Here is a 27202-nt window from a genome sequence, read left to right as displayed (position 1 = left end):
ATTAACTTGGGCGGTCCTTTTTATTAACCCACGTGCCCTTTTGATAAGTCAAAAAAAAAAGCGAATATGGGGCCAGCGCAACGAAATAGTCAGCCGGTCAGCCCATTCGCTCCTCTCGCACGCTGTTCCAGGGAAGGTTCTGTCACGCCAGGGAATTCTCTCCACTCTGGCACACATTCACCTTCTCAACCAGGCGTCCAATGGAACCCAACAGCACTTAGCCAGAGCCTTACATCTCGTACATAGACGAGGTCCCGGAGGCCATATTGCCCGAAAATCCTCGCCCAGTCCCGGAAATAATTATTATACCTGATACACCCACACCGGAGCCCGCCCCATTACCCGAACCTGTTGTTGTAGAGCCTGTTCCGGCACCCGAACCCGCACACGTTCCGGCTCCCGAACCTGTTCCGGCTCCAGTTCATGTACCAGGTCCCCTGGAATATTTATTATACGTCAGTCACCGCCACGCCACTCAGTTACAGGCGTGGGTGATCTGGCATATTTACTTGACGTGTCCAACACACCATCTTGCTCACCCACATCTTGCATATTCCCTGGACGAGTGCCGTGTGGATGCAGTAAACCGGATCATCTCGCTTCAGCCCTTGGTTCGAGTATACAGCGAGCTCATTGTGCCAGATTACACTCCATTAACCCCTGCAGAGACACCTCCTGTCGACGAGGTGGAAGACTCGAGCCTTCGGAGTTAGGCTCCAATTTCTTAGCAGAATTGGGAGACGATTCACTGTCACTCTCTCCTCTAGCAGTACCACATATTTCACCAGCTTCTCCGCGCTACTCACTCTAGCAGGTCCAACATGCCATCTATCTCAGAGGAGGAGGGCCAGCAACAAGACGAGCAAATGCAGGCCATTACATCATTACGTGAGCAGATGGAGACACTTCAGCAGACTTTTTCGACAAGTCTCTCTACCATCAGCAGACGACTCGACCAGTTGCAGCGGCCCCATCCAGCGCGCACACCAGCCAGTGATCCACAACCATCTTCTTCAGAGACTTCGGTAGCAGAAAATGAAGATGAACCAGATCCAGCTGCCGAGGTAAACAATGCAGAACTTCAACTTCTTTGTAAAATATTTACTGCTGTACAAAAAAAGAAACTCGATGTCAAACTGCCTGCCCCTTATAATGGTCGCCGTGACAAGCGCGTGCTTGACCAATGGATATTCAAAATGGAGGTATATTTGACCAATACCGATTTGGTCGAAAGCAAGAAGGTGGCTTTAGCCAGTTCACTACTCAAGGATACAGCACTTCTATGGTGGCAACGACGTGTTGCAGATGGTAAGCACACTCCTACTTGGGATAAATTCCGGCGCGCCCTCCGCAAGGCCTTTGAACCTGCCAGTGCGGACTACCATGCCCGGTCTGCTCTCCGTTGCCTGAGGCAAACAGGATCCTCAGCCGCGTATATCACAGAGTTCCAACGGTTAACTCTGGAAATTGAGAGCCTCAGCCCCGCTGACAAGCTACACAGCTTCATCGATGGGCTTGAACCCAACTTACAGGAAGATGTGCAGAAGTTTAACCCTCTCACCATAGATGCTGCCATTGCCTATGTAGAGCGCCTTGGAGATCTACGACGACAACCCAGGACATCCTTCTTTGGCAATTGGTCCTCAAACAGTGCTCGTTTCTCCCAGCACAATCGCAGAGGAAATTTATCTCAACCTGAGTCTCCATATTCCCAATCCTCTGGTCAGCAATCTACTCGACAACAGCCCTTTCTGCCTAGATTTTCAGGTCAGGCAGCAGCCTCACAAACAGGATCCTCTTCCAACAACAACAATCGGAATCGAGGACGCAACTGGCAAGGTCGTCGACCCAACAATCGCCGCAATTTTCGCCGCGATACCTCAGCAGGTCAGCAAGCCTCTACATCGGCACCTTCAACCTCTCAAGACAACCCTTCAGGTCTTTGCACAATTTGCAATGGACCACACAGGTGGTATGTGTGCCCAAAGCGTAATTCTCGCCAGAATTCCAACATGGAATGTTTCCCAGAAGGTGAACATGGACATCATCATCCTTCTGCGCCAGAAAAAGGCAAGTAGGTGGTTCATGCAGTGCGAGTTTCTAAAGTTGTCAGTGCTTTAATGTTAAATGCTCACAACCATACTTCAGTGCCTGTTAACCTTTCCAATCAAGTTTTGAGCTTATTGGGATTTATTGGCCAGCATCCTATCAATGTCCTTGTTGATAGTGGATGCTCAACTAATTTTGTGGGAACTACTCTCGTCAGCAAGTTACGATTACCTACTCAGCAGAGTGCGGAAGTTTTCCAAGTGGAACTTGCAGATGGTTCTTTCCTGCATTGCAGTAAACGGATTCAGCAGTTGCATTTTCAGATTCAGGATTATCAGGATCAACTGAATTTCTCTATTATGCCTTTGTCACACTATGACATGATCCTTGGACAGTCTTGGTTAAATCCCTGGACCACCATCGCCAGTTTGAGCTCCTTATCGAGTTTCTTATTCAGAATCTCAAGAAATTCAGAGACAATTGGCAGAGTTGTTGGATAAAGGTCATATACGTCCAAGCAAAAGTCCTTTTGGTGCTCCAGTTTTATTGGTCAAGAAGAAGGATGGATCTATGCGCCTCTGCATTGATTATCGTGCCCTTAATAAGCAGACAATCAAGAATAAGTTTCCCTTGCCTCGCATCGATGAGCTCTTTGATCAGTTGCTTGGTGCGAAGGTATTTTCGAAGATTGATCTGAAGTCAGGCTATCATCAAATTAGGATTCGAATTGGAGATGAGTATAAGACAGCTTTCAAAACAAAGTATGGACATTATGAATTTTTGGTCATTCCTTTTGGGTTAACCAATGCCCCAGCTACTTTCATGACTTTGATGAATGACATCTTTGGTCCTTACTTGGATAAGTTTGTCATCGTTTATCTGGATGACATTTTGGTCTTCAGTAAGACTTTAGCAGATCACAAGCAGCATTTGCAGATTGTCTTCGAAGTACTTCGTACGAATGTCTTGTACATCAACAAGAAGAAGAGTCAGTTTTTCAAAGATCATGTGGAATATCTTGGACACATCATCTCTGGACGTGGTATTGCAGTTGATCCTAAGAAGATAAAGGTCATTGTTGATTGGCCTTTGCCACTTACAATTTCAGATGTGCGATCTTTCTTGGGATTAGCAAATTTTTACCACACCAAGGTTCACAAGTTCTCAGATATTGCTGCTCCTTTGACGGCCCTTACAAAGTTACATAAATTGCACTGGTCACTTGAAGCTGAAAAGTCCTTTAATGATCTTAAGCATGCGTTGACTACGCCTGTTTTGGCTATTGCGGATCCAACTCAGCCGTTTGACGTCATGACAGATGCTTCGGATAGAGCATATGGAGGCGTTCTTATGCAGAATGAAAGTGTTATTGCTTTTGATAGTCATAAATTTTCGGCTATTCAAATGCGATATCCCGTTTATGACAAGGAATTTTTGGCAATTGTTCATGCTTATAGAACGTGGAAGCATTATCTTCTTGGTGCAGATTCAGTGGTTAAGACAGATCATCAGTCTTTGACTTACATCTTTACTCAGCCAGTGATGAATCCTCGTCAAGGACGATGGGTTGAATTTTTGGCGAATTTTCACATGGTGATAGTCTATGTTCCTGGATTACAGAATGTGGTAGCAGATGCTTTGAGCCGCATGCCTCTAGCTACGGACTTTGCTAACTCAAATGTGCAGATGGAGATTCCTGCATGTTTTAAGCATGAGTATTTGACAGATAGAGACTTTGGAGATGTCTTTCGAGCTCTCAAATCTCTTCATCCTACTGTTGCAGAAATGAATATGTTTTCCGCATATACAATTGCAGATGATTTACTTTATTACTTAGATCGCATTTGTGTTCCTCACAATGCATCTTTGCGGAAACTCCTTATTCAAGAGCATCATGAAGTACCCTTTACAGCTCATCCTGGAATTAACAAGACATATCGTCTATTATCAGTAACATACTTTTGGCCTCAGATGCAACAGGATGTTATTAAGTTTGTTAAAGCTTGTCACTCTTGTCAAATTATGAAAGCTTCACGACAACTTCCTCAAGGATTGCTTCAGCCTTTGCCAGTTCCTCAGGAAAGATGGGAAAGCATAAGCATGGATTTCATCACTACTTTGCGGCGTTCGCAAAAAGGCCATGCTCAAATTTTAGTAGTGGTTGATCGGTTTTCCAAAATGGCACATTTTATTCCTTGCAAGAAGACAGTTTCTGCTCCAGATCTTGCAGCGTTGTTCGTACAACATATTTTCAGAATTCATGGATTGCCAAGATCTATTGTTTCAGACAGAGATCCGAAGTTTACTGGACATTTTTGGACTTCCTTATTCAAATCTCTTGGTACGAATCTCTTGTTCAGTTCTGCTTATCATCCTCAGACAGACGGACAGACAGAACGGGTAAATCAAATTTTGGAAGAAATGCTTAGACATTATATTCAGACAAGATTAGCTTCTTGGGAAGAATATTTGCCTCTTGTGGAGTTTGCTTATAATAATTCTCCGCATTCAGTCACTGGAATGACTCCTTTTCAAGCAGCATATGGTCACACTCCGCTTGTGCCTACAAACTTTGTTCTTCAACACAAGGTGGCATTAGCAGATCAGTTGATTCAAGAAATGCAAGATATTCTTGTACAAGTTCGAGACAGACTGGTTCATGTTCAGCAGAAGTATCAAAAGTATGCGAATAAGCACAGAAGGCATACTGAGTTTCAAGAAGGTGACTTGGTTTTGCTTTATGTTGCACCGCATCGATATAAGACAGTAAAGTGAGTCTTTCCGAAGTTGCGACCGCGTTTCTATGGTCCATTTAAAGTCATAAAGAAGATTTCAGTTGTCAGTTATAAGTTGGATCTCCCACCATCTTGGGGAAAAATTCATCCGACATTTCACATCTCTTGGCTCAAGGAATACATACAAGGAGATTCATCTATTCCGGAGTTATCTTCTTATGTTCCTGAGATTGAAGATGATCACATTATTCTTGTTCCTGAGAAGATTCTTGATGTTCGTCAGAAAGAAACAAGACGGAAGATTACTACAGAATTTCTTGTTAAGTGGATGGACTTGGATGAGTCATATTCTACTTGGCAGACAGATGAAGAAATGCAACAATATCCTCAACTCCTCCAAGAATTCTTTGGCAGACGACCGACTCTCATTTAATCACATGGGTTTTATTTTAAATGGGAGGGAATGTCACGATTGTGACTTAGTTCATTATACACAGTCTCCTCATGGTTACAGATACTGAAGTGACATGATTACAGAGGACCCCTACACTCGGATGGTCACGACTATTCGCTCTAGAGACATGCCTCTTCATCAAGAGCCACACTCCTTCGACGACTGGTCACACCCCTTCACTCTAAGGTTGCAACTCTTCACCCAATGGTTGCAGCTATTCGTCCAAAGGATGTGTCTCTTCGCCTAGAGTCATGACTATTGGTCATGGGATGTGTCTTTTCATTCGTGTCTCTTGGACTCCTATATAAGGAGCCTGTTGTATCACAGTTTCAATCAATCAATCAAACATCTGTGTTCAAGTCTCTCGAGTCTACTTTCAGTTTCAGTCTTAAATACACAGATAAGTGGATGAAATACTAAGTAATAACAGTAATCCTCACATCATCCATTGCTCTCGCTGGATATAGAGTTACTTTTGATACCATTGTCATTTCTGGGACATTGATGAGTGGTTTATATACCCTTGATCTCTTTGATAGACAGGTTGTCACATAGGCTCATGCAGTAGATGCTTCAGCTCTTGATGACACCCACTTGTGGCATGAGAGGTTAGGACACCTCAATTATGGTAGTCTTGTCAAACTTCATTCACAGGAGATGGTAATTGATCTTCCTAAGATGCATATGCCAAAGAAGCATGTTTGTGAGGGATGACTTCTTGGAAAGATGCACAGGTCTTCTTTTCCAAAAGATGGGACACTCGGTGCTGCCAGGAAATTGCATTTACTTCACAGTGATATATGTGGGCCAATGAACAATGAGTCTCTTGGAGGATTTTACTAATTTGTCACCTTTGTGGATGACTTCACCTGCTTTACATGGGTATGTGCATTGAATACCAAGTCACAAGTCTTGGCAAACTTCAAGCGGGTGCTTGCACTTATTGAAAATGAAAGTGGGAACAAGCTGGTCACCCTATGAACAGACAGGAGGGGTGAGTATATGTCTCATGAATTTGTTGCTTTTTGGCATCCTAAGGCATTATGCATCAGTGTGCTATTCCTTACACCCCCCAATAGAATGGGGTTGTAGAACGAAAGAACCAGACATTAATGGAGATGTCTAGGTGCATGTTGAAGGGGAAATCTTTGCCCAATTATTTCTGGATGGATACCCTTATGTGTGCAAACTATGTGTTGAACCGGGCACCTACATGGGCATTGAAAACAATTACTCCTCATGAGGACTAGATAGGTTAGAAGCCTACTATCTCTCACATGCGGGTCTTTGGTTCTCTTGCATATGCACATGTACCACTTCAGCTTCGACACAAGCTTGCAGATAATGCAGAGAAGTGCATCTTTCTTGGGTACAATTCTGAAAGTAAAGGTTACAAATTATACCAGCCAAGCACTCGAAAGATTCTTGTCAATTGTGATGTTATCTTTGATGAGAATAAAGTAATGCCTTTGCTGGACTATGGCAAATAGCCCACTGTTGGAGTGGCAGATGTCTTTGATTCATTGTTTCCCTTGTTTGGAAATGCTCCTGAATCTCTTGAGTCTATTGTGACTCACCCTCAGCCTTCAATTCAGCCACATCCACCTGCTGTACATCCCATAATACCTACTGATTTGCAGCTTGATATGTCCCCTGATGGTCAGGTTGACACAGATAATGCAATGGACAGTGAAAGGGCCGTTACACACAGAGAAAGGGCAGTCTCGAGATGGCTGATTGACACTTCAAGGGATAGCAAACAGGCTGAACCCTTACATGCTTGCACAAGGTTAGCTCACCGTCACATGTAGGGACACTTTGTGGATACTAATGTTGCTTTGGTTGCTACTTCCTACAATGAGGAGCCACTATGTCATAAGGATGCCTTTGATAGCCTAGATTGGATGGAGGCTCTACAATTCGAGTTGGACTCTATTCACAACACTGGTCAAGACTGGTGAAGGGACCAAATGGCGACATCTCCTTTGTCGTATAAAAGCAGTTGTCCGCAACTGTATAAACCTGGTACCATTGAGATATCCTTCAAGTATAGTAGATGTATCGCCAATCCATGATATTTTATAATTCAGGCATTAAAGCCATAAATCTAGATCCACGATCTGACACTAGATATGGGCACAAGATCCAACCGTATATCAAGGAAGAAACTTTATCCATATCCTTAGTCAAAAAATCTGATAATAACCAAACACAGGCAAAAGAGCCAACTATGTCATTCCATAAGCCGGATAATAACTAGACATAGGCACAAGAGGCAAATGTGTCCCAAATATCCATAAATCCATAAGCCAGATACTGAGCTTGTGTCCACCACATTGGATGGACTGTCTGAACCTTATGAGGCGTTTGCTACTACTCTTCGATTGGTGGCTAATGGAAACCCTAATCATTACACTTTTGATGAGCTGGTCACATTTCTTTTGCAGGAGGAGCAGAGCCGGTATAACTGGAAGGCTTCATTGAATGCATATCAGGCATTTGCAGCACCTCATAGAGGCAAAGGCAAGGCTGGAAAGGGTAAAAATCACTCAAAGGGTAATGCAGGCACTTCATATGAGTCTAGCCAAGGTGATGGTGAGAAGAAAAAGAGGTGTAATTATTGCGGAAAGCCAAGCCATAATATTGCTCACAATGATTGGGCCTTTATTGTTACATGTCACTATAATCCTCTCTATCCATTGCTCTTGCTGGATATAGAGTTACTTTTGATGGCTATTGTTGTGTAGTTTATGATTGCAGGCATGGTAGTACCATTGTCATTTCTGGGACATTGATGAGTGGTTTATATACCCTTGATCTCTTTGATAGACAATTTGTCACATAGGCTCATGGAATAGATGCTTCAGCTCTTAATGATACCCACTTGTGGCATGAGAGATTAGGACACCTCAATTATGGCAGTCTTGTGAAACTTCATTCACAGGAGATGCTAATTGATCTTCCTAAGATGCATATGCCAAAGAAGCATGTTTGTGAGGGATGCCTTATTGGAAAGGTGCACAGGTCTTCTTTTCCAAAAGATGAGACAATTGGTGCTGCTAGGAAATTGCATTTACTTCACAATGATGTATGTGGGCCAATGAACACTGAGTCTCTTGGAGGATTTTACTATTTTGTCACCTTGTGGATGACTTCACCTGCTTTACATGGGTATGTGCATTGAAGACCAAGTCACAGGTCTTGGCAAACTTCAAGCAGGTGCTTGCACTTATTGAAAATGAAAGTGGGCACAAGCTGGTCACCTTATGGACAGACAGGGTGGGTGAGTATATGCCTCATGAATTTGCTGATTTTTTGGCATCCCAAGGCATTAAGCATCAGTGTACTATTCCTTACACTCCACAACAGAATGGGATTGCAGAACGGAAGGACCAAACATGAATGGAGATGTCTAGGTGCATGTTGAAGGGGAAATCTTTACCCAATCGTTTCTGGACAAATGCCCTTATGTGTGAAAACTATGTGTTGAACCATGCACCTACAAGGGCATTGAAAACAATTACTCCTTATGAGGCCTGAAACAGGTCGGAAGCCTACTATCTCTCACGTGTGGGTCTTTGGTTCTCTTGCATATGCACATGTACCACCTCAGCTTCGACACAAGCTTGGAGGCAGTGACGTGCATCTTTCTTGGGTACAGTTCTGAAAGTGCAGGTTACAGATTATACCAGCCAAGCACTCGAAAGATTCTTGTCAATTGAGATGTTATCTTTGATGAGAATAAAGTAATGCCTTTGCTGGACTGTTGCAAACAGCCCACTGTTAGAGTGGCAGATGTCTTTGATTCATTGTTGCACTTGTTTGGAAATGCTCCTGAATCTCTTGAGTCTATTGTGAGTCACCCTCAGCCTTCAATTCAGTCACATCCACCTGCTATACAGCCCAGATTACCTGTTGATTTGCACCTTGATATTTCCCTTGATGCTCAGGATGACACAGATAATGCAGTGGAAAATGAAAGGACTGTCATACAGAGAGAAAGAGAAGTCCCAAGATGGCCGATTGACACTTTAAGGGACAACAAACCAGCTGAACCCTTACCTGCCCGCACAAGGTTAGCTCACCGTCATATGCAGGGACACTTGGTGGATACTAGTGTTGCTTTGGTTGCTATTTCTTGCAATGAGGAGCCACTGTGTCATAAGGATGCCTTTGATAGCCCAAATTGGATGGATGCTATGGAATCCGAGTTGGACTCTATTCAAAATACTCGTCAAGACTAATGAAGGGACCAAATGGTGGCATCTCCTCCGTCTTATAAAGCAGTTGTCCGCAACTGTATAAACCCAGTACCACTGAGATATCCTGCAAGTATAATGAATGCACCGCCAATCCATGATATTTTATAATTCCGGCATTAAAGCCATAAATTCAGATCCATGATTTGACACTAGATACGGGCACAAGAGCCAATTGTATCAAGAAAGAATCTTTATCCATATCCTGAGTTAACAACTCTGATAATAACCAGCCACAGGCACATGAGGCAACTGTCATTCCATAAGCCGGATAATAACTAGACACAGGTAGAAGAGGCAACTGTGTCACAAATATCCTTAAATCCATAAACCAGATAATCACTAGACCCATCAAGTGGCATGATATAAAACTCCTCACTGTCATAAAACTTGTAAGAAAGTGGCTTTATAAGATTGCTACCCCTTGCATTCATGTCCATACTAGGGTCAACACTTCTAGTTCCCACACCTTGCATACCATGCAGTCCTGCAGACCCTCTCATGTTACCAAACGTGCCACTATGCATTCCGGGCTGCATGCCTCCATACATGTTTCCTTGCATTCTAGGTTGCATACCACCGTACATGTTTCCTTGCATTCCGGGCTGCATACCACCATACATACTCACACCCTTCATACCATGCAGGACACACCCTTCATACCATGCAGTCCTGCAGACCCTCCCATGTTACCAAACGTGCCACTATGCATTCCGGGCTGCATGCCCCCATACATGTTTCCTTGCATTCCAGGTTGCATACCACCATACATGTTTCCTTGCATTCCGGGCTGCATACCACCATACATACTGCCTTGCATTCCCATGCCCCCTTGAGGATAACCCCCAGTCATAGACTGGAACACAGAACCTCTGCAAAAATAGCCTGGATGTAAAGATTGATGCGGAATAGGTGGCTGCTGTAAACGGAAGGGCAACTGTAACACGAAAATCTTATCAATCTTGAAAATTGAAAATACACATAAGCATGCCAAATAAAAGAAGAAGACAAATCCGCATAGTACACCACACTAGGGGCGAGAAGATGGGTTGATCCAGCAGCCCCCCCCTCCCCCTTATGGTTAGATTACCAAAAAGGAGTATGCTTCCAAATACAAATTCACAGGTGCCCAGGGATTCTCCACTAGCACCTATTCTTCCAGTACAATAAACATCTGTAGAATTTTGCTGATAATTCTCACCACAAGAAGGCACTTATGTCATCAAGCACATGTAGGACAACTATGGACAGCCCATAGCACTCCCACATGAGGCCCGCCCCCCCCTCCCCCCCCTCGGAACAACCCTATGTCTTCACCTTCTTCCTGTATGGCTCACAGATCAAGTCAACCAGCTCTGAAGAGGTGTTTGCAACAGTTGACCAGCCTTCAGCTGCCCCAAAAAGTAATGACTACCAGCCGTACATAAAGCTGACAGTCTCTGTTCAATAGAAAACCTATGCAGCCGCTTCAACTAGCTTTTCTCGTCTATTTTTATGACCTATCCAGCCTCTATTTAGGGTTGTAAACCAGTCAACCAATAGTAGGGAGCATCCAGAAGGAGTCGACCCACATCTCGCATACACTCGTGAGGTTTTTGTCGTGGTAGATGGCAGCCTGTAGAAGCAGTCGACCAGCTCCCATGCACCAGAAAAGCAGGCGCCTCACATAAAACTGGAGTCTTCTCTCAAGATTAGAGCTCCTCCACCAGTATTATCTCCCATGTGTGCTTTTTAGGTCTAGAAGGGGGGCGCCTACTTGAAGATGGCCTAAATATTGTCAAGAGTCCACGCTTTGACCGCCACGTGGATTAAATAAGTCATGTCTAGTGTGTACAACCTATAAGTTGTCCTCATCATATCTATGATGGCGATGGTGCCCAGTTCTAGGGCTAATTTCCCATGCAACACCCTCCTCTCTGGATGTAACTCTAGGAGAAGGAACATACCTAGAAGGTGGAGATACCACTGACAATGCATGAAGATCTTCTGCATCTCTCAAATGGGCTGAAAACCCCTCACCCCCTCAAGCTGCATGTCGATCTATATCATCTCCTTAGGCTCCATGTCCCCTCATATCTGTTGCATGGACTGCTCCCTCATAGCATTTGTTCGGCCTGCATGCCCACTTACATCACTTGCTCGGGCTGCATGCCCTCTTACATCGCTGGTGCGAGCTGCATGCCCTCTCACATCACTAGTGCAGGTGCATGCCCTCTCACAACATCATCTGAATTCCTTTCATGGGTTAGCCTACGAGGTTGCTATGTGAAGAAACACTTTTCCTCATCATCGAAAATAACATCACCACAGCTTTTCAAATAAGCAACAGCCAACTCTTGAGGTTTGTCAATTTCCATCTGTTGGACAATTGCATCAAAAGTGACCACATCAGCCTTTGACATGAGACTTTGATTCAATGACCCTCTGTACATCTGGGTCCCTTTACAAAGCATGGAGCTCTTCAAGCGCATTCATCAAAGCATCAATGTCCTGTTCATTCTCAGTCCTAGCAGACAGCGGTGGATCGTTATTTGCCAAAGCCCCAACATGAACCCTGTCTCTATCCTCTTCCCACATATGGCGAATACGGGTGATAGAGTCTTCCATAGAATGATTTGACTGGCTGGACATAATGTGTTTACTAGATTTTTAGAAAGAAAAGAATTTCCGTGCCCCGGAATCACTCTCTACCAGTTTTCCAAGAATGATACTGAATAGACTACAAGGGTGCAACAGGGCTCCTACAGAGACAGGAGGGCCACGAAGCCTTTCCACATGCTCACTGCCGCTTAAACCAAGAGTAACCTCTTTCAAGGTACGACAATAAGACGAGGGCTACCTAAGAATCCCAACCTTCTCTCACGGATAATGACTCCTTATAGCTATATCCAGCATCATATAAGGTAAAAACTGTGTAGAAAGCCAAGCTCTGATACCAATGTAAACGGAAGGGAAACTGTAACACGGAAATCTTATCAATCTTGAAAACTAAAATTGCACATAAGCATGCCAGATAAAAAAAAGAAGACATGTACACAGCACACCACACTAGGGGCCAAAAGATGGGCTAACATCACTGGTGGTCCTCTCACATCACTGGTACTTGATATGATGTCGATGGTGCGGGCTGCATGCCCTCTCACATCACTATTGCATGGGTGGCATCCCCCCTCATAACATCTGTTCAGGCTGCATGCCCACTTACATCACTTTCTTGGGTTGCATGCCCTCTTAAATCACTGGTGTGGGCTGCATGCCCTCTCACAACATCATGCGAATTCTTGGTTTTTCAATTCCCATCTATTGGTGTAGGCTGCATGTCCTCTCACATCACTGGTGTAGGCTGCATGCCCTGTCACATCAGTGGTACCTAATACGATGTCAATGGTGAAGCTAAGCAGAGAGTGGGCTGTCATCCTGAGGTTTCCGAGTGGGCTGATGTCCCAATGGTGAGAGGTGAGGTAAAAACGCTGATATGATCTCTGTATAGCAGAGGGGGCTGCCGTCCCATGGGATGTGGTAAAACGTAGATGATATGCTAATGTAAGCAATGATGTGATCCCTGATATAAGCGTTGATTTAAGCCTGATGTAAGGCTAAAGTAAGGCTGAAAAACACTGACATCAGCCCAGATGTAAGCGCTGAAGACAGGCTGATGCAAGGCTGATGTCAGCCCAGATGTAAATGCTGATGTTAGCCTGATGACAGGTTAAGTTGATGTGTAACATAGATGACAGTAGATGAGGTGCTGATGTAAGCGTTGATGTCTACTGATGATGAAGCACTGATGTAAGCTCAGATGGTGTGCTGAAGTAAACACTAATGTATACCTGATGTAAACGTAGATGTAAGCCTAAGGTAAACGCAGATGACAGGCTGATATGTAAATGATGTAAGGCCCAGATGACAAATGCTCATGTCAGTGCTGATGCAAGGAGGGCTGCTGTCCCACGGTGGCCTGCAGCAGAGGGTGGGCTACTTTCCCATGATGTGTCCATATGGTACTGGATATAACAATGAAGTGGTATATGAATGATGAATGATAGGCAAGGCTATATATATTGAGGGGGGCAGGGGGGGGGTGTTGGTCGGTCAGTCTAAAAGGTGTAGGCTAGCAGCCAAGACAAAAACCCTAAATAAATCAGAAAATACCCAGAAAAATCCCATTCTAGGGCTAGGAAAAATACTATTTTAATGCTGATTTAGTCAGAGATTTAGATAGTTCATGCCGAAGATTAGTTCATGCCGAAGATTAGTTCATGTTCTAGCTGTTGATCCCCCCAAACCTGCCAACAATCAGCTCTTTTTTTGCAAGACCATGAGACGAAGAGAGTGGGAAGTTGAACCCCTTACTTCCATCTGTGATGAATTTAGATGGAAGCACCCAAGCCAGATCTCTCTTTCCTTCAGCAAAAAATGTTAGTATCTCCTTGGATTTAATGAAATACGTGAATAGATAAGCACCTGAAGGACTATAAAACTCATTAATCTTTGTAATTTCCTGCACATGAGAGACTGTATTTTTTCCTGCACATGAGAGACTGTATTTTTTATACACAAATTATCATGCATAAAAAATACTTAAAATACTTACAATTGCCTATTTGTTTCAGGGGTCTTATTCCAGGCTCATGTAGTTCACGCCCTCTTGAGGGTACCGAGCCACCCAGCACTGCCACCGCTCCTTCCACTATTGTTGCTCCTTCTGCTCACCGCTCCTTCCACTATTGATCTTCTATCCTCTACTGCTGCTCCTTCCACTACCGCTCCTCCGTCCACCACTGCTCCTCCTTCCACTATTGCTGCTCCTCCCACTACTACCCCGATTATCTTGATTCGCGGTAGTGTGGTGCACCTGACCATCATGCACATTACACGGACATCGTTGGCGGCTCCTTCAGGGGCAGACTGAAAGAGTTGGTGTTGCTTTACATGCCAGACATCCATATTTATTGGGAGTAAGTATTTCAAAACTACATTATTTTAAAGAAGCTTTCTCTAAAAGTGAATTGTAATGAGTCATATATTGTAGCTTTCGTATATTTCGTACTTTGTTTTTTTGGCATGGAAGTCATCAAAAAGGGTGACTATAAATAAAATAAAGAAACAATTAAGAGGAGTATGGAGCCAGATGGAACGAAAAGCTGATCGAGCAAGACATGAAGCTCATCTTGAAGCATCGACGTGGCAAGGCAAGGTAAGCAATCATGTTTTTAAAAGATATTTATTAAGTTATGAAGTTACGTGGATTTGTAGAGTTTGTGCACGCTCTATGTTGTTGTGTGTAAGTCCCCCTCCACTTCAAAGTTTTCTCGCTCATTTGCCAAGGCCTCCTCCCCTTCAATCTCTAGATGGATCTCAATGCCACCCCAATCCTCCATGTCATTGTCTTGCATGTCATCGTCTTGGAAGTATTGCCCATCATTTAGGATTGAATCCTCCCCATTACTATCCATGTTTGCATGTGAGTCACCTGCATCACTTGCATCCTCGCTCAATGTGTTGTCTACTACCTGTATGGGAGCATCATTCACCTCATTAGGCTCATGGTGGATAGTGCATAACGAACGAGGATTTGGAAAACAGAAAGCCTCTCGCAATGGACTGGAAACAAGCTTTCTTTTTTCCAGTGGAGCTCACGTAGTTCGTAGAGTCGATGGCATAAAATCCACGGTCATCTAGTCTAAACGTAGTTCCTAAACCTCGATACTACGTCTGATACCATTTCACCTTGAGCAAAACTTAGTCCTGTACAACCTCCAAGATTATCTCTAGAATACCTACATAGCCTATCTTTGTGAGCATCGGATTTGCATATCAGCTGCGCTTGATTGACCTTCTTGCTCAAAGTCTGCTACTATACAAGAGTCCATGGTGACACGATGCAAGTCGATACTTGAAATACGCAAATGCCGCCCATAAGCCCACATGGAGCTGTGGAAAGTGGCCTGCATGAAAAACATTAAGAATGTAGGTATAAGAAACAGATAGTCAAGAGGATGAGACAAAGAAGAAGAGTTGCAATAATCTCACATCCATGAGCTTGCTCCAACTCATCGTGGTTAACTTGCCTACCATTGTTAGCTTCTTCTTCCAACCTCACATATATCCACTCTCGAAAGGTGAAGTTTCTCCGCTTCCTTTTTCTTCTTGAAGCTAGTCCTACATGTTATTTTCTAGCCTCATCATTGTTGATGATAAATTCATTTATTTGAGTACGCATTGTGGAAGACATCTTTACCATCTTGCCTTTGCCACATAGGACCTCACCTGAAACCTTTTTAGACTCGTCACCTGTCCATAGCCTTGGTGCACCCGGATCTATTTGAACTATGTACTTGGTTGCGTAGAACATTGTTTGTTGTACAAGCCATCCTTGGGCTATTGAGTCCTCTGGTCGGTCTTTTTGATGGACGAAGGCCTTCACCACCTTCATAAATCTCCCGAAGACGAACATCCATCGACTTGCTACTCTTGCAAAGGACATCCCATCTATTAGGTGAATTAGACAATTTACATGTATATCAAAGAAGCCCCTTTTTTTGCAGCTCCTTCTCCATGAGACACAAAAGATGAATGGAATGGGCTTGCATTTGAGGAAAGTCTACAGGGTCAATCTCTTTTAAGGCAACGAACCTATGAGATATGCTCCAATCCATTAGTATATGTTATGCCAAGTTACGAGAATGTCAAAGGCATGGCATCAAAATTCCTATTACATACCTGGCTAATTCGCCCAATCGATATATGATGTCTCGAATGGTTGGAGTCAAAAAACTTTGAATCACAAGGGGAAGCATGTGCTTCAAGAAGTTATGCCAGTCGTGCGTCTTCAAGTTAGACAATTTATCCTCCTTCGAGTCAAACAATAACCTCCATGACCCGCCACATCCAATGGGTGTTCGAAAGGCCTTGATACGATCGAGCACTATTTTAAGCTCGTTTTTGTTCAATGTCCATGGAGCTTCTTCATAAGAGCCGTCACTCTTCTTCCATAAATGGCTCTTAGTTTGGGATGCTTCAAGGTCTGCACGCATTGTTTCTGTGTCCCTCTCACCTGTAAGACGCTTCCAAAGAGACTTAACCAAATTCTTAAAAATATGCATGGGATCTAACAAATGAACAATTTTTAACTTAGACCAATACTCAAGATTATAAAATATAGAAATGTTAGAAGCTGATGCTTTTAAGCCATCAGCTTCAAGCTTGCCTTTTTCACCCCACGTAGCTGTTTGATGCATTTGTCGTTTATGTATTGCTTGCCGCCATGCAACTTCCCAATCCTTGGGATGCACAATCCGAGGTGGCCCTCGTGTTTCTTGCTTACCATTGAACTCGTCTGCCTTTGGCCTCCTTAATTCCTGGTCCATGGGTAAAAATCGTCTATATGATCGATACACACACTTGTGCAAACTTTTATTGTGCTCGCAATCGAATTCAGGGCCACAAGTATGACATGCCCTCTTCCCTTTTGTAGATAAACCTACAACTCTATTAGTCATACAAAACATTTCAAAGATAAGCGTCGGGTGCTCTCAAATTTAGACGTCAGTTGGGATGTCAAATTATCTAGTTCTCATACCTGAAACCCATGAAAGTCCAGGGTGGTTGTGGATGGTCCATGTGAGAATGGCCCTGAGATTAAAATTATGACTTTCATCCGCTCGAGAAATGTCAAACATTTCAATACCTTCACATAGTTGTTGCATCTCTTCAATAAGAGGATCCAAGTACACATCCATGTTCTGTACTTGGTGCTTTCCTACATTACAATGATAAAACATATGATTATAAATGAAGCACATAACCATCTTAACGGTAAATGTTCATCTGCAGTACTCACCAGGAATCAAGAGGCTGAGAAGTAAGTATTCCTTCTTAATAGACAAGTAAGGGGGAATATTGTAGTTGATGAGGACAATTGGTCACGTTGTCGACTTGGAAGACATTAAGCCAAAAGGGTTGATCCCGTCAGCTGCTAGGCCAAGCCGTAAGTGTTGTGGCTCGCTCTTAAAGGTTGGCTATTCTCTCTCTATATGTTGAAAATTTTTGCAATCAACAAGAATTCTTAGTGTAGTGTCCCGGCTCCTGTTATGTGCATGCCATGTTTGCAACTTTGCAATCTTGGGGCATCCAAACATCTCTAAACGAGGTGCAAGGGGAAAACGACGCAAGACCTTTTTAGGCACTTTTCCAGTCATAGAATCCTCTTTGTAGAGTGGTTCTTTGCACTTTGGACACTCCATTACATTGCATAACTCCTTTTTGAACAACACATAATTATTGACGTTATCTAGTTCCTCCACCATTTGAGTGGTGTGATGTCAAAATTCTCGGTGGTTCTGAAAGATAAATTTCTTTCTTTTTAATAATTTTGAAGCTACGAGATGATAGTAAACGATAACACCTTTGTTTCTCAAAATTTCTATTATAATATTTAGCATTGCTCACTTCTAAATAAACAAAAAATCATATTGAGAGAAATAATTACAAACTTCTCTTACAAAATATATAAACTCAAGTGATTCAACAAGTATAAATATTGATCTAAGGTATAGAAGTTTGTCCCATGGATTCTATGTCTTTAACAAGATCTAACTTTCCCATTGTTATGCTCAGGCATTGGTTGGTAATATAGAAAGGCATAAAATCAACTTCTATCCGGTTGATAGGTTGTTTTCCAATGGATGAAAGTCTATGTGATAGCCACATTTGGATTACTAGAGTATGGCATTCAGGAGTACGGCATCACCTATGTTGTGGGTAGGACCCTCAATGGCTTTAGTGACTCGGATTAGGCGAGTGATTCCAACACCAGGCGCTCATTTCTAACTTGGCTAGGTAACTCAAAGCTTCTTTTGTCTTAGTTACTCTCTAGCTTAGATGTTATTTTTAGAGGTGGTCGGGTTGAGTTTTACTCCCCCAAGGTGCTACTTTGGCTACTCTCTAGTGGTAAAGTATGCTCAAAACATATTAATTTTCCTTCTCATTTGGTGGCGTTTAACTTATGATATGATTAGGTTAGGAAAGTGGTTGCTAGTTCCTTTATTTTTCTTCTTTGCATTGTTGGATGCTTCTTGGCTCTTGGTCTCTACACTTTGGCTTGACTTGCGGCTTTTTCTCGTTGAATTGTCTCCTTCTTTTCCATTTCGGTGTTGTCATCTTATTATGCCTTTGGTTCCTCTCTTTTTTTGTTAACACACTAATGCGACATTATGTAATGAAGCAGGTGGTCTTACCATGAGGTTCTTGAGTCTCCATGGTAGTGTCTAGGACCCATTAGATGAGAGCAAAAAATGTAATATTTTATGCAAGAGACACCCATGGTAGTTCCATACACTGTGTGGCAGCTCGTGTAAAAAACTCTTGAATCTAAGTCGTGTGTACTTGGGTTCAACCATGTGAACTAGTCTCGAACTAGTTAAGCCTTTGTAGAGCTTTTAGAGTTTTTTTTTAAAAAATTACTTATCTCCAAATTTTTATGTGGTCAAAATCAAGCTGCTAGTTTCTTTTGTTGCACCTTGCACCTTGCACCTTTCTGTGTACCCATACAGAAGAAGAAGACAGAAGATGCTGTTTGAGTGCTGGTACTAATACTGATGGAGTGAAGCAGATTGGTAAAAGATATCATTACTTTGATGCACATTATAAGCTTTTCTGCGCAATGTCTTTTCCACCTTCAGTTTTGCAATACAATTTTTCTATGGTTTGTCCAACCTGCAACGAAGCTAAATCTGTAGAGAAGAGTTACTATGTAGAGCTAGCATGTGACGATGGTGGTCGGATCTAACTCTGGCACTTCCCATTGTGAAAAGGCCATAGCCAGACACCGAATCGATCATCTGGGCAGTAGCCTTGAATTTGAAGACATGAACCCTCATTTCCTAGAAATGCAACACTTGCGCTAGCTCGGAGGACCCAGTAGGCAAAAGACCCAAACCTCCGCACGATTGAGGCCACCAAGTCAGCACCACTCTGTGTGTTTGTTTTCCATGTTTGATTCTCTCTCTTGCAATCACTGCTGCTCACGTGGCCCGATTCGCTTTGCAACCACTTATCTCTCATTATCTTTTGCTTACTTCCACGTGATGAAAAGAGGCTGTCATGATGCTCTCAAGCTAATCGCTGATGTCGTTAGACCATTGTTTGGTTTGTTATATGAGACTTTCTTGGTGTGTTAGTAGCTATTGCGGAATCAACACTAATCTTCTATGTCTTCCTTTCCTTTCTTCTGAGCTGTTGACGTGATGAGAGTAGCAAGATCCTCTACTTGTCTCTCTCTATCTCTTCCCTTGATTACCCTAATTCTTTAAATGCAAGTGCAAAACCTCTCATGGTTTTATGACCATCCATCTCCTTCCTTGTGTAGCAGTCCTTCTTTTTAAACCACTTAGCAAGTGTAGGAGAGAGATCTATTGCAACCTATCAACCTAGACTAATGTAAGTCTAACCTATTCACCTAGCCAAGTCTAGCCGGCTGAGCTCTGATACCATGTTGAGAAACATGCTTCAAGGCTAGGCTAGCCTAAGGAGGATTATAGAAAATGCTAAACATGATTAAAGAGCATGAACGCTCGCATAAAAATTAACTAAAAGAGACTAACAAGATATGCAACCAAATGTACTTACTTGATATTTCCTACGATGAGTTGATTGTGTTTACATTTCTTGGAAGTCACCCTTCTATATAAGGTGGCTACTAAGTTCCTTGAGAGCTTATGTGGGATAAGTTAGCCTTGATGATATGGAAACTTGCTAGATGGCCTTGTACCTTACCCACTCCCAACTTTCGAGTGTGTTCTAATGGCACCATATTTCTCAACACAAGTGAGGGGGAAGATCAATCTAGTGACGTCAAATTTGAGCATGCTTATGAGCTATGGTTATATGATGATTAGCTTGCTAGATGAGTTTGATTCACAAGTTATTGAGGTGCAGTCGTGTAGACCATATCCAAATTTATAATTTGTAGTGGATGTGCAACCTCAATATGGATTGGATTTTTCCACTTGCTCAGGTGTATCCTAGCTCACTCTCAACTTTGAAAGTGTTCTTACACATTATTACATTCATTCATACAACTAAAAAGACCTTATGATTGGGTAAAATTTTTCTTTCTAATTACCACTCAGAGAACCTTAAGGCCATATTATTTCTTAGACTTAGTAATATCCCTACCGATCCACCATGACTGTCGTGCCTTTGGGAACTCAAGTACTATGTTGAGCAGGCCTAGGTGACGGTACACATATGTGAGTGCTTGAGAAGTTCTTACATCCAATTGAAGAGGTGGAAATGTGCTTACATAAGAGTGAATTTGGCTTAGGTACTCTTCATGATGTATTGGCATGTCTATTTCCTCTTGAGGGGGTGTTGTACTAAAAAGGTGGAGTTCACCTATCCGAACAAAGATTGTGACAACTCCACCACCAGTAGCGATTGCTTCACTAAGAGTAGACAAGGGCAAGGCACTTAAGGATGTGTCTACAACATCCCCACCTCTCCAAACTTGGCTGCCTAAAAAGAATTTTAGGATACGACATAGCTTATGAAGGGGGGAATCAAACCATGCTTCAACATAAATAATCCATAGACTCACTTTCCACGAGGCTTCTTCACCCAGCATTCACTAAAGATACTGACCTCTTCCAAGTGTGATTTGGACAGTGGGAGACACATTGGTTATGGTCATTGATGAAGCAACCTTGATGTACTTGGGCTGGGATAAGATGGTAGTTTTCTTTTGCTTAAAGGGACCCAAATCTAAGAATTTCCTTTATAAAATCCTTGTGCTTGCAAAAGATCCTTTTGGATCCATCCAGGAGTAGTTTATAGCCTTGACCTCCATTTGTTGCTGTTGTTTCTCCTACTTCTTGTAAGTTTTGATTGTGGTGGATGGGAGTCAATGGTTGGACAAACTATTGGAACGTCATTGGAAGTCTTCTCCCTAGTAGATTCATATGTGGACTCGATAGCATATTTTGGTTTTCGTTTATGAGCTCTTTGATTCTTCTTTTTTGGAGTAGTCGATGGAGAAGTTTAGGTTGAAGAATATTCGATTGACAATGGTGTAGAGGGGTTTGAGCAACTAGCTTCAAATCCATTTGATGGCAAAGCTCCCTCCTTGTGATCATCCTTGAGAGCTAGCAACTGTTAGAAGTCATCTCCTGTCTAGTTTTATACACTAGGGCCTTTGTTGTGGGTGTGCCCGCCCTTATGAGGTGTTTTATCATTTTTCCCCACTCTCCGTATTTTTCTCCTATTTTTTCCATTTTTCTATGGCTTGGGTGGCCTCAGTATAGGTGACAAGGGGGCATTTATGCTGGCCGACTGAATCTGTTTTGGCCGACTCACTGTAGCTGGCCGACTGGCTGTTTTACTGGTCGTGGAGATTCAGGACCAGTCGGCTGCCTGTAGCACAGGCCGACTGGTCTATGGGGCCATATAAATAGGCCCCCAGCCCCCCATTCCATTGTGTATCATATTCGGGATCTTCTTGTGTATATCAGAGCAGAGTTACACACCTACATCTCTCTCTCTCTTGTGCTGTTTTTCTGCATGCGTTTTTGCTCTTGTGTTCCCAGATCTGGTCATCATCTCCGCTGCGTATTCTGACATGGTATCAGAGCCCTAGGCTCTAGATAGGTCTTGGGATTTGTGTGAGCAAGAGGGGGACTGTTTTGTGGCTGATTGGTGGACTGTTTTGGACTGTTCGGGAAGAGGAGAAGCAAGAGGAAGGTGGGCTGATTTGCTGGACAGCCACTTGCAGGTTTTAGTTCTTCTTTGTTCCCACCCACCCACCCTTTTCAGAGTACATCCCCGCAATGGCAGATCTGTATGAGATGGCCGAGAGACATGTGAAGATCCCGACACTCCCCACGTTCCCAGTGGACCGTTAGTTGGATGGGAGCAACTACGGCATATGGAAGGTTATGATGGAATCTGTTCTGGAGTCTTACGACCTCGCTGATTTCGTCATTGTTGGGATTCCACGGCCGGAAGTTGAGGAAGGGGAGTTACCGTCAACCCGAAAGGACCGGGAGGCTCAGACACAGATGTGGGATCGTGTCAACGCCAGGGTCCGTTCGTTTATCTTTCTCAATTGCACACCACAGGTAATCAACCATGTAAAGCATATGACGCTGGCCCGAGGTATATGGCAGCATTTGGCCTCACTTTACAACAGGGTATCGCCCATGAAGAGGATTTCCTTGGAAGTACAGATGCGGTTATGAACCCTGCAAAGTCGTCGACGATGCGGGAGCATATTAACAAGCTGCAAGCTCTTCAGCAGGAAGTTCTTCAGGCTGGGAAGGAGATATCTTCAGAGGACATGGCCATAACGTTGCTGTCACACTTGCCCTCTTCGTACTCAGCATTTTACTCGTCATTGATTACCAGTGGCAGGCTCAGCACCATCACGTGGGAGGAGCTTGTGCCCATGGTCCTGGACCAGGAGGAACGATTCACGAACCCTCCTCAGGCTGGAGGTTCGGAGGCCTTAACTGGCCAACGGTCGAAAGGCCGTAACACGGGCAAAGGGAAGGCTTCGTCGGAGAAGTCTTCTGAGAAGAAGTCCGTTACTGACCGCGAGAAACTAAAGGCAGAGAGGACCTGTAATGATTGTGGCGAGAAAGGCCACTACTGGAGGCAGTGTCCCAAGCGGAAGACCGAGAAGGATGAAGATTCCTCAGCAGCAATCATGAAGACTCCGGCTTTTGTGCACCTGGAGGTGATGGACATCGATGTTTCATTTTCTTCAGGCAGGGAGGAGATTGGAGGACTCTCCGCAACGGATACTCGGGAGTGGTTTCTCGATAGTGGTGCTTCCAGGCACATGACTCCTTCCCGTTCCGGTTTACAGGATCTCTGCAGGCTTTCTGGTCATATTCTTACTGGTGATACATCCACTATCCCAGTTCACAGTGAGGGCAGGATGGAGATAGTTCCCGATGGCAGAGGGGGGAAGCATTCCTCCCAGGTGTTGTATGTTCCGGCACTTGGTTTTCATCTGTTGTCAGTGCATCAGGTTTGCAAGACTGGCGTACGGGTGGAGTTTGATGAGCATTTTGTTGCTCTCCGGGACAAAGCAACAGGCCAGGTAGTTTGGGAAGGTGGAGTGGAGAATGGAGTTTACAGGCTTTTAGCACTCTCTCTCCCAGGTCCTCAGGTTTGTGATGAGTGGCAGTCTGGTAATGGCCACTCAAGTGTGGATACGCTGCAGGTGCGGGCTTTCCGGGACCAGATGGTGGATAGCTTGCCAGTAGATGGCAACAGTTGGCAGGAACTTTCCAGTACTGATGTTGGTAGTTCTTGTGTTCGTCAGTCAAAGGAAGCTGAACAGGTCACTTATGCTCTGATGTCTCGTAGTGTTCGGGACATAGAACCTCCAGTAGATGAGGATGTTCTTTCCACGGGGACCTTTCGGAAAGCCAGGCAGGTGGCAGGTGCTTACTTGCAGAAGGAGGTGGTTTCTCCCGGCTTTGTGGTTCCGGATTCAGAGGGGGTGGGTGACAGGTTTCATCAGGTTTCCAGGACTTGTTTGTGCACCGTAACAGGTGTTGATCCTTGTGAGTAGTGTGATGTCTCTTTGACTCAGGAGCTGTATGGTTCATGGATCTGGTTGATGGACACCAGATTGGACGGGAGCTTCCTGATGAGGCAGTTGAGCTCATGGTTGGAGATGACTCTTTGGGAGGCAGGATAGCGTTTCCTGTGGTTTCTGTGGCATGCGAAGGATCATGGACTCTTGTACACAGGAGGGGGATTGTTGGATGGAGTTCGACTCCACGGCTGGAGTGACTCGGTTTGGGGAGGAGATCCGGACACGAGGAGATCTACTTCAGGCCCAGGAGCAGGTTTTTGGAGCAGTAGGAGACAGTCATCTTTTGCCTTGTCGAGCACAAAGGCAGAGTACCGGGCTGTTTGTGATGCTGCTTGTGAGGTGGTGAGGATGCAGAGGTTGCATTGCAGGTTTGGGCTTCCACTGGAGGAACCCATGGTCATCCAGAGGCACTTTGTTCGTGAACAGATCGTTGCTGATGATATCTTGCTAGAGTTCTGTTCGACGGAGGACAGTACGGTGGACCTCTTCACGAAGTCGCTCTCTCAGGATTTGCTCAGGCGGCACCCCAGCTCCCTGTTGTTGGTTTCACAGCCAGGAGCTGAGAGGGGGTGTTAGAAGACATCTCCTGTCTAGTTTTATACACCAGGGCCTTTGTTGTGGGTGTGCCCGCCCTTATGAGGTGTTTTATCATTTTTCCCCACTCTCCGTATTTTTCCCCTATTTTTTCCATTTTTCTATGGCTTGGGTGGCCTCCGTATAGGTGACAGGGGGGCATTTATGCTGGCCGACTGAATCTGTTCTGGCCGACTCACTGTAGCTGGCCGACTGGCTGTTTTACTGGTCGTGGAGATACAGGACCAGTCGGCTGCCTGTAGCACAGGCCGACTGGTCTATGGGGCCATATAAATAGGCCCCCAGCCCCCCATTCCATTGTGTATCATATTCGGGATCTTCTTGTGTATATCAGAGCAGAGTTACACGCCTACATCTCTCTCTCTCTTGTGCTGTTTTTCTGCATGCGTTTTTTGTTCGTGTTCCCAGATCTGGTCATCATCTCCGCTGTGTATTTTGACAGCAACTTCACTGAAGGTTGCATAAAGACTAGAGTTTTGCAGTTAGGATATTCTACCATGTGTTCAATCTCTTTTGTAAGATCACTTTTACTTTTTGCACTTGTCAACCAATTCTAACCAAGGGTTATTGGCCCTTTGAAGTTACCTTTAGGAAATACTAGGAAGTCACCAACAAGGTGCTCATTATCACAATTGACGTCAATTTTTTACAAACCAAGAACTTTTGTATTTTGTTTCTTTCTACCCCTCACTCTAGCAAGCTACAGGAATGCATCCACAAATCCAAGAGGCTCTTGAGTGCATTGATTAAGAACTTGTGCGTATACAAAAGGTACCAAACATTGTGACCTCTAGTCAAGAAACCTTGATGCCAATTAAGTCTTCTACCACAAAAGAACATCACACCTTAGTGCAAGAAGAAGAACAGTGACAAACCCATCATGTGCGACTTCTATCATGCCACCACCAGGCATTGCTTTGCAGATGCTTCTCTCATGTCTTTCATAGAATAATCTAGAATAGTACGCGTTGTTTGAATGGTTATCTCTTCACCATTAAGATATTGTGCAAGTAAATTTACAAGTTCTTGCAAATGAATAAAGTTGGATTTCTCCACAACAAGTCCTTAACCAGGAAAGACTCAATGTCATATTCCCTGTCTTGCCCTTTGATAATGCCAGTAGTCCATGTGCTTAAAGATCCCTATGTCGGCTCAGTTGAATGTGTATCTCTAGTTATTATGCTAGTAATTTGTGCATCTTGTGAGACTAAGCAAGTGGACTTTACTCTCTCTTCAGTGGTGGCCATAGATGCTTGTCTTGAAAGGTCCTGAGGGGACCTGATGGATGGGGCACTTAAGCAGCTCATGGATGGCATGCCCAAGCGGCTAGAGTCATGGGGATAATTTCTTATTTGATAATTGGTGGCAGCACAAGTTCATAAGGAGACCTAAAACTACCCAGCCTTAAGCATTGAATCCTTATTATACTCTTATTAATGGCACCAACAACTTTTCTTATGTGACCTTTACCCTTGTTGGCCCCAAAGATTGCTTGCAAAATGGAGGGATGGCCAATTGCCCTGAATGATGGAAAAGGTGTAGAAAGTTGGCATTACAGAGAGGGAGGCGTGGAGATGACGGGGCCCAGGTTGGAGCAGGAAGCTAGAGTCTAGCGTACGCGTGTGGAGCAGATGGGGCGTAGCCTTGTTGCCGTGCAACATGTGCCAGCTAAGATTTGACGATGGTGGCAGGCGTGGAGCAAACTCGGATCTCGTGTGGTGAGGTTAGCTATCTCTAACCCACAACCATCTACAAACTGAATTTTTTGGAGCGTACGAGTCAGCACCTCAACATCCCGATCGTGGAGGAGCGGACAGGTTGTACCTAGATGCAATTCAAAGGCTATATATATATATATATATATGTATATATATATATACATACAGGTAGGCCTGTGGTTGTGCATACACATATTAAAGGCGTTGCCTAATAGTGATTAACATTTTTTTTTCCCGGAGAAACAGGAATATATTAAGAGAGGAGGAATTTACAACGTCCCATGAGGATAGTCCATGGGGGACCCATAAAACAGTTAAGCCAATAGGTGGCTTTAGCTACAATCCAAAAGCTCTCTAAGTTGAATATACATATCTGAACAGGAAAGGGATTGCTAGGAATAATATAGAACCAGTGGACTGGGGATGAACCACTTATATACAAAGCAAAGGACATGTATGAAAAGGTGTGCTCCACCGCGTGTACCCCCTCTGGTTTATTCAGTGAACTAAGCCAGATGATAACCATAATGAAGCCTGTTGAAGCATTCCCCCGTGTGTCCCCCCTCTGGTTTCTGCTGTAGCAGGATCAACCGTGGAGAAAGTGGAGGAAAGTGTTGAATTCTTCTAACTCCAACACTAGGGCATTAAGCATGTGTCAAGGCCTGGAATAGTGATTAACATTAATACTTTGGTAAGCCCAAAAAAAAAGGATTTTGCAAAGCTCAAAGACCTCTTTGATGCATCCTCTAAATCATGGCCAAAACTCATACTATACATCTAAATTGGAC

At 43.8% G+C, this 27202-nt stretch overlaps 1 protein-coding gene and 1 pseudogene across 7 annotated transcripts in view; both read left to right on the top strand.

Moving 5' to 3' along the window:
• Nucleotides 1-26415, top strand: part of LOC147637623 (uncharacterized) — a 37847-nt gene extending 11432 nt beyond the window's left edge. For 2 of the 7 annotated variants that reach the window (XR_015265992.1, XM_086798925.1), the window contains 2 exons: nucleotides 14111-14694; nucleotides 18727-18918. Coding sequence is in view for 6 of the 7 variants with exons in the window: in XM_086798925.1 (XP_086655051.1) it covers nucleotides 14111-14228 (118 nt within the window). In the remaining variant the exon portion in view is untranslated. Of the gene's footprint in view, nucleotides 1-14110; nucleotides 14695-18726; nucleotides 18919-26183 lie in introns of those variants that run through there. The other 5 variants (XM_086798930.1, XM_086798929.1, XM_086798928.1 and 2 more) reach the window with 5 other exon arrangements.
• On the top strand, nucleotides 67-1073 carry LOC147637624 (uncharacterized; annotated as a pseudogene).
• Nucleotides 26416-27202: the final 787 nt, after the last annotated feature.

This window comes from Cibotium barometz, chromosome 6 (assembly GCF_041138505.1).
Source record: "Cibotium barometz isolate CiBa-2024 chromosome 6, ASM4113850v1, whole genome shotgun sequence".
Classification (NCBI taxonomy): domain Eukaryota; kingdom Viridiplantae; phylum Streptophyta; class Polypodiopsida; order Cyatheales; family Cibotiaceae; genus Cibotium; species Cibotium barometz.
The sequence above is the reverse complement of the archived record's forward strand: the minus strand, read 5'-3'. Positions and strand labels throughout refer to the sequence as shown.